Source organism: Triticum dicoccoides, chromosome 7A (assembly GCF_002162155.2).
Source record: "Triticum dicoccoides isolate Atlit2015 ecotype Zavitan chromosome 7A, WEW_v2.0, whole genome shotgun sequence".
Classification (NCBI taxonomy): domain Eukaryota; kingdom Viridiplantae; phylum Streptophyta; class Magnoliopsida; order Poales; family Poaceae; genus Triticum; species Triticum dicoccoides.
In genome coordinates this window covers 480089217-480097783 of record NC_041392.1, presented here as the reverse complement: position 1 = coordinate 480097783, position 8567 = coordinate 480089217, and the positions used below count along the sequence as shown (strand labels likewise).

At 47.7% G+C, this 8567-nt stretch overlaps 1 protein-coding gene across 1 annotated transcript; it reads right to left on the bottom strand.

Annotated features, from left to right (window-relative positions):
• Nucleotides 1-294: 294 nt before the first annotated feature.
• LOC119329203 lies at nucleotides 295-1842 on the bottom strand. The gene has a single exon (XM_037602207.1). The coding sequence runs from the start codon at nucleotides 1706-1708 to the stop codon at nucleotides 689-691; it is 1020 nt and encodes a 339-aa protein (XP_037458104.1). The 5' UTR covers nucleotides 1709-1842; the 3' UTR covers nucleotides 295-688.
• Between the last annotated feature and the right edge of the window lie 6725 nt (nucleotides 1843-8567).

Genomic DNA, 8567 nt, shown 5'->3' with positions numbered 1-8567 from the left:
CAACATCGTGACCATGAGCAGCGAACATGTGGCCTCCCTCTGTGGATCACTCATCTCATATCTTGTAGAGTTATGGCGCTTTATGGAGCTTCAGCACTAAGCAGCAAAAGGGGCACATACCAGCTTATAAAGTTGCTACTCTTTAGTCAACCCAACTGTCATTTGCATGGCAAAATGAATAACTCTACGGCATGCTTAATTACTCAGATAGTGTAAAGACCAAAACCCAGTAAACTCTCCAGATTGTGTAATCTCAATTCATCTCATAGCCTACATTCAGCTCACTCATAATCACAAGGAAGTGCAATTAATTAATTGCAGAATCTTCAAACGATGATCCGAGTGGTGCAGTGATCTAGTACTATCCATAATTAACACAACATGTCCTCATTCATTTCAGTGCACACACAAGCGATCAAGCTAGCATGTAGTAGTAGTGTAGTACCAATCCCATGCCTCCATTACAAATTACTACAAGCAACATCCAACTGTTCCTCGTGTCATAGCAAAGCTGAGTATAATTACCGAGAAACTGCTGATCAAATGATCCTACTTCTCTTCAGGTTCCTTCCATCTCATTTTGTTTTGGGTAAATGACCAGCAATGGAATTGTGATTCCTGTGTGACTAGACTAGTAGTGGTATTACAGAGAGGAGAGCAAACAGAAGCAGGTCGATCTTTGGGAGGGTCAGACCTCGTCGCCGAAGTGCTGCATCTGCACGTCGCTGGCCTTGAGCGGGACGTAGTCGCCGAGGTAGACCTCGAGGTGGTCGGAGATGTTGCTCTTGTCGATGCTCTCGTGGTGGTAGCTCTTGCACACCAGGTACACCACCGTCTGCACCACCAGCGCCACCATGACGACCGAGCACAGCGCAGCCAGGATGACGAGGCCAAGGAGCAGCCTCCCTCCCGCGCCGAGACCGTGGCGCGCGCCCTGGACGATCCAGGCGCGGAAGGCGAACTCCACGACGACGAAGACGATGTTGAGCGTGACGAAGATGATCACGACGGTCCAGAGCTTCCCCTGGATGAGCGCCTTGCTCTTGCGCATGGCCTGGAACCCCTTGTAGTCCTCGAGCACGGAGACGACGCTGGCGAGGTGCCAGACGACGCTAAGGTAGACGAGCCCGACCAGGTAGGCGACGATGACGACGAAGGCGAGGAGCCCGGCGAGGGTGGAGCCATTGTCGACGGCGACGAGGAGCGCGATGAAGACGACGGCGAAGACGAAGTGGTAGGCGAAGAGCAGCGCGAAGGCGGAGAGGAAGGTGGCCGCGAGGCGGCGCCAGACGCGGGGCACGACGGAGAGCACCCGCGGGAAGGTGAGCGCGTCGTGCTTGGCGGAGTAGACGGAGGCGACGGAGAAGACGGCGGCAGCGGTGGAGAGGAGCGAGAAGAGGAGGAGCGCGAGGAGGTATGCGGCCTTGAAGAGGACGAGGGCGGCCCAGTCGGCGCCGAGCCGCTGGAGGATCCGCTGCTGGGAGGCGGTCCCGGGGGCGGAGGACTCGAGGGCGGAGTCGTCGGAGTTGATGGTGGAGAAGAGGGCGTGGGAGATGGCGATGTGGGCGAGGAAGAGGGCCGAGAGCGGGAGGACGAAGGCGGCGGCGATGCGGGCGTAGAGCGGGCGGTGCGCGCGCAGGATGGCCACCGACTCCCGGTAGATGCCGACGGGGCCCAGGAACTGCAGCTCCTCGGGCTCGCACTCCATGGCGGGGCTGCTGGCGGCGGAGATCCGAGCTGGGGGGAGGGGAGCTGGTGGGGAGGCCGGCCGCGTGGGGAATTGGGGATTGAGGGCGTAGCACGCGTGGAAGGGGATGGGGATTTTGGGATTCTTTTGTTCGCGTGGGAAGGAAAGGGAAGGCTGGAGAAGAAGCAAGAGCTCGGCGGATTTGGGGATTTTGGGATGGTTGACGTGCGCGACGAGTTGATTGGGTCAAGCTGGGTTGGCTGAGCCTCGTGGCGAAGCAAGCGACCCGTCACCCGTCACACGCTTGCAATTGCAGACCCCGACCGACAGACCCACGAATGAAGCGGGGCGACGCGTGTTCCTTGCTTCCGCGAAATGACGGGTTTTTCTCTTCTTCTTTTTTTCTTTTGAGCGAAAAATGTGATCGTTGACTGCTCCAGCTCCGGCCGCCGTGGGCTAGGGCAAGTTACCGTTGTACATATGGGCCTGGCTCACCAGCCGCTAGCCTGCTACCAGTACTAGGCCAGGCGAGCGCGGCACACGACTTGTACAAGCAATGAAAATTCCACTTTCTCAAAAAAAAAAAGCAATGAAATTCCAAAAAAAAAAAGCGCACGTGTCCGGGTCTGGTAAGAAATAAGCAGGTTTATGATGAATCTTTGAGCGGCCAATATTTGGGATGCCAACTGACGTGGGCCACTCGAAGAACTGGATGTTCAAGTATTTGAGAGACCGAACGTGGGAAAAAAATAAAAGGATGCATGGAGAAGCTTCTATGAGAAGCTGGTAAAGAGGTTTTGATAAAATAAAGGGCGCATGCCATTCCAGTCTACTTGATGTTGTGTTTCAGGCTACCAAGGGGTCTGTGTGAGAATGTCATTTCCATTATTCGACAATCCTGATGGGGTAGCAAGCAAAGATAAGAAAGCCATAGTCGGGTAGCATGGGAATTCATGACTGGACCGGAAATTTTGGGAGGATTGGGGACAGCATGCTTCCGGAGCCGTTCCTTATTGAAGGACGAGCTAGGCGCGCACCCTTCTCAAATTTGGTGTGCGGTTCCTGATGGCCATGGTATTTTGGCTCAATGCATAATTCCAAGAAATGATGATGGGGGGACCACCAATATATGGTGTCACAACTGGATACCTATGGATAGTTTCAAGCAACCAATCACCTACGTAGTCCAGGACCCACCAAAAGAGTAGTGCAGCCCATTGATGCTACTACAACCACATGGGATGAGCATCTGATTCGATCGTGTTTACCCCTTTCGATGCAGTAGAGATTTTAAAGACCCCTCTTTGCACTAGGAGAACTGATGACTTCTGGCATGACAAGAGGAGAGTCGGGGAATTTTACCATGCGGCCGGCCTATCACATGATCATGAGAACCAAACTAAACAGGAAGAAAGTGGCTTGATGAGCGCGGTGGAACTTCTAATATGGGGGCAGACAGCAAGGGACGAAACTTCATGTGGCATATCTGAGTCCCCTCCAAGCTTCTGGTCTTGATACTCGAGTCCCAAAATCACATGTTCCTATAGCTCCAAGACACTCGGCTGAGGTGGATTGTGCAAAGGTAAACGTGGATGCAGTCATGTCACGCAATGGTAATTTCGATTATGAGTGCTTCAACAATTGTTTTCATGATGATATCTGAAAGTGCAACTAATCCCCGGGTGGTTTTGGTAATTCATAACAACATATAGCTCATTGAACTAATATCTATTCAAGTTAAATATTTTAGAAAGTTCAATGATTGGCATGGCATGGACTAGAGATGTGGACCCCTCAAAATGCTAAGGACACATATTGGCAAAAGCTCAAGACTCTTCATTTATATTTTAGTGATCCAAGATCACATTGAGTCCATAGGAAAGCCAATACTATTAAAAAGAGATGAGGTGTTGCTTAATGGTCTACTTGCTCAAAGTGCTTAGTGATATTGCTCCAAAGCCCTCAACCATTGTCTCATTTCCACATATGTCCAAAACTCAAAGTCGAACTCGCGCCCACCGATTTGATATATCCGGTGCCACCGAGTTCACTTGACCTAACCACTGCCAGAAACCCTAACACTTCAATCACACCGATACGGATCTCGATCTCACCGAGATGGCCTTGCAAACTCTCTGTTTCCCTTTGTAACATTTTGTCTCACCGAAATGAGCGATCCGTCCCATTGAGTTTGCTTGACCAACTCTCTGTTTGCTCTTTGCTGAAATCTGTCTCACTGAGTTCAAGCAATAGGCTTCACCGAGATGAGGTTTTTCCCTAGCCCAAGCACATCGGTCCCACCGAGTTGTTCCATTCGGTCCCATCGAGATTACTAACATTCACATTTTGAACTGAATCGGTCTCACCTAGTTCTTCTATTCGGTCTGACCAAGTTGGGTCAAATGTGTGTAACGGATAGATTTTATGTGGAGGCTATATATGTTGGGGAACGCAGTAATTTCAAAAAAATCCTACGCACACGCAAGATCATGGTGATGCATAGCAACGAGAGGGAGGAGTGTTGTCTACGTACCCTCGTAGACCGTAAGCGGAAGCGTTATGATAACGCGGTTGATGTAGTCGTATGTCTTCATGATCGACCGATCCTAGCACCGAAGGTACGACACCTTCGTGATCTGCACACATTCGGCTCGGTGACGTCCCACGAACTCACGATCCAGTAGAGTGTCGAGGGAGAGCTTCGTCAGCATGACGGCGTGATGACGGTGATGATGATGCTACCGGAACAGGGCTTCGCCTAAGCACCGCTACAATATGACCGAGGTGAATTATGGTGGAGGGGGTCACCGCACACGGCTAAGAGATCAATGGTCAACTTGTGTGTCTATAGGGTGCCCCCTCCCCCGTATATAAAGGAGTGGAGGAGGGGAGGGGGCCAGCCTCCTAGGCGCGCCCCAAGGGGAGTCCTACTCCCACCGGGAGTAGGATTCCCCCCCCCCTCCCTAGTTGGATTAGGACAGAAGGAAGGGGAAGGAAGGAGGAAGGAAAGGGGGGCAGCCTCCTTCCCAATTCGGATTGGGCTTGGGGGGCGCGCCCCCTCCTTTGCTCCCTTCTCCTCTCTCCCACTATGTCCCAATAAGGCACATATACCTCCCGGGGGGTTCCGGTAACCTCCCGGTACAACGGTAAATGCCCGATCTCACCCGGAACCATTCCGATGTCCAAATATAGCCGTCCAATATATCGATCTTTATGTCTCGACCATTTCGAGACTCCTCGTTATGTCCGTGATCATATTCGGGACTCCGAACTACCTTCGGTACATCAAAAACACATAAACTCATAATACGATCGTCACCGAACGTTAAGTGTGCGGACCCTACGGGTTCGAGAACTATGTAGACATGACCGAAACACGTCTCCGGTCAATAACCAATAGAGGAACCTGGATGCTCATATTGGTTCCTACATATTCTACGAAGATCTTTATCCATCAAACCGCATAACGATATACGTTGTTCCCTTTGTCATCGGTATGTTACTTGCCCGAGATTTGATCATCGGTATCTCAATACCTAGTTCAATCTCGTTACCGGCAAGTCTCTTAACTCGTTCTATAATGCTACATCCCGTAACTAACTCATTAGCTACATTGCTTGCAAGGCTTATAGTGATGTACATTACCGAGAGGGCCTAGAGATACCTCTTCGATAGATGGAGTGGCAAATCCTAATCTCGATCTATGCCAACTCAACAAACACCATTGGAGACACCTGTAGAGCATCTTTATAATCACCCAATTACGTTGTGACATTTGATAGCACACAAGGTGTTCATCCGGTATTCGGGAGTTGCATAATCTCATAGTCAGAGGAACATGTATAAGTCATGAAGAAAGCAGTAGCAATAAAACTGAACGATCATTATGCTAAGCTAACGGATTGATATTGTCCATCACATCATTCTCTAATGATATGATCTCGTTCACCAAATGACAACATATGTCCATGGCTAGGAAACTTAACCATCTTTGATTAACGAGCTAGTCAAGTAGAGGCATACTAGGGACACTCTGTTTGACTATGTATTCACACATGTACTAAGTTTCCGGTTATTACAATTCTAGCATGAATAATAAATATTTATCATGATATAAGGAAATATAAATAACAACTTTATTATTGCCTCTAGGGCATATTTCCTTCAGTCTCCCACTTGCACTAGAGTCAATAATCTAGTTCACATCGTCATGTGATTTAACACCAATAGTTCACATCTTTATGTGATTAGTTCACATCTCCATGTGACTAACACGCAAAGGGTTTACTAGAGTCAATAATCTAGTTCACATCGCTATGTGATTAACACCCAAAGAGTGATCATGTTTTGCTTGTGAGAGAAATTTAGTCAACAGGTCTGCCACATTCAAAGCCATATGTATTTTGCAATTTTTCTATGTCTACAATGCTTTGCACAGAGCTACTCTAGCTAATTGCTCCCACTTTCAATATATATCTAGATCGAGACTTAGAGTCATCCAGATCGGTGTCAAATCTTGCATCGACGTAACTCTTTACGACGAACTCTTTGTCACCTCCATAATCGAGAAACATTTCCTTATTCCATTAAGGATATTTTTGACCGTTGTCCAGTGATCCACTCCTGGATCACTATTGTACCCTCTTGCCAAACTTATGGTGAGGTACACAATAGGTCTGATACACAACATAGCATACTTTGTAGAACCTATGACTGAGGCATAGGGAATGACTTTTCATTCTCTTTCTATTTTCTGCCGTGGTCGGGTTTTGAGTCTTTACTCAACTTCACACCTTGCAACACAGGCAAGAACTCCTTCTTTGAATCTTCCATTTTGAACTACTTCAAAATCTTGTCAAGGTATGTACTCATTGAAAATATATCAAACGCCTTGATCTATCTCTATAGATCTTGATGCTCAATATGTAAGTAGCTTCACCGAGGTCTTTCTTTGAAAAACTCCTTTCAAACATTCCTTTATGCTTTCCAAAAAATTCTACATTATTTCTGATCAACAATATGTCATTCACATATACTTATCAGAAATGTTGTAGTGCTCCCATTCACTTTGTTGTAAATACAGGCTTCATCGCAAGTCTGTATAAAACCATATGCTTTGATCACTTTATCAAAGCATATATTCCAACTCCGAGATGCTTGCACTAGTCCATAGATGGATCGCTGGAGCTTGCTCACTTTGTTAGCACCTTTAGGATCGACAAAACCTTCTGGTTGCATCATATACAACTCTTCTTTAAGAAATCCATTAAGGAATGCAGTTTTGACATCCATTTGCCAAATTTCATAAAATGCGACAACTGCTAACATGATTCGGACAGACTTTCAAGCATCGATACAAGTGAGAAAATCTCATCGTAGTCAACACCTTGAACTTGTCGAAAACTTTTTTGCGACAATTCGAGCTTTGTAGATAGTAACACTACTATCAGTGTCCGTCTTCCTCTTGAAGATCCATTTATTCTCAATGACTCATCGATCATCGGGCAAGTCAATCAAAGTCCATACTTTGTTCTCATACATGGATCTCATCTCAGATTTCATGGCCTCAAGCCATTTCGCGGAATCTGGGCTCATCATCACTTCCTCATAGTTCGTAGGTTTGTCATGGTCTAGTAACATGACTTCCGGAACAGGAATACCGTACCACTCTGGCGCAGACCGTACTCTGGTTGACCTACGAGGTTCGGTAGTTACTTGATCTGAAGTTTCATGATCATCCTCATTAGCTTCCTCACTAATTGGTGTAGGAATCACTGGAACTGATTTCTGTGATGAACTACTTTCCAATTCGGAAGGTACAATTACCTCATCAAGTTCTACATTCCTCCCACTCATTTCTTTCGAGAGAAACTTCTTCTCTAGAAAGAATCCATTCTTAGCAACAAATTATCTTGCCTTTCGATCTATGATAGAAGGTGTACCCAACAGTTTCCTTTGGGTATCCTATGAAGACGCATTACTCCGATTTGGGTTCGAGCTTATCAGGTTGAAATTTTTTCACATAAGCATCGCAACCCCAAAGTTTAAGAAACGACCGCTCAGGTTTCTTGCTAAACCACACTTCATATGGTGTTGTCTCAACGGATTTAGATGGTGCCCTATTTAACGTGAATGCAGTTATCTCTAATGCATGACCCAAAACGATAGTGACAAATCGGTAAGAGACATCATAGATTGCACCATATCTAATAAAGTACGGTTATGGCGTTCAGACACACCATTACGCTGCGGTGTTCTAGGTGGCGTGAGTTGCGAAACTGTTCCGCATTGTTTCAAATGAAGACCAAACTCGTAACTCAAATATTCTCCTCCATGATCAGATCATAGAAACTTTATTTGTTAGAAAAAAGTCCATTTTACTCCCCTGAACAAAGTGGGTGGTTCGCTTTACCCCCTGATCTATATTTTGGCACCTTCTACACCCCAAACAAAACCAAACCGGACAAAACACCTCCCGGATAGTTTGTCTCCATTCGATGCTGATGTGGCACAGTCAAAGGGCGGTTTTGACCATGGTGGGGCCTACTTGTTAGGTTGGACTGTTATAGAGCTGTCGTTCCCTGTTGCGTTCTGGATCAGAAATCCCCCACTTCCCAGTCCAAATCCCTAAACCTATTCTCCATGGGCGGCGGTAGCATGAGCTCCAGCACCGTGTCACCGACGCCTTGAGCGCTGCCGGCGATGGAGGCACGGCCCCGGTCGTCGCAGCAGCCCAGGCGAGCCGTAGCTTGCTGGAACGGCGGTTCCCGCGGGAGGTGTGGTGGCTGGGAGAGCCGGAGCTCCGTCGAGAGGCGAGCCATGTCTTGATCTCCCGCACTCCGGCCATGGATGTGCAGGAGCTGCGCTTCTGGCGGTACGT

Bases quoted from the DNA above. Each gene is read 5' to 3' on its own strand.
- LOC119329203 (XM_037602207.1), bottom strand. From the start codon at position 1,708: ATGGAGTGCGAGCCCGAGGAGCTGCAGTTCCTGGGCCCCGTCGGCATC.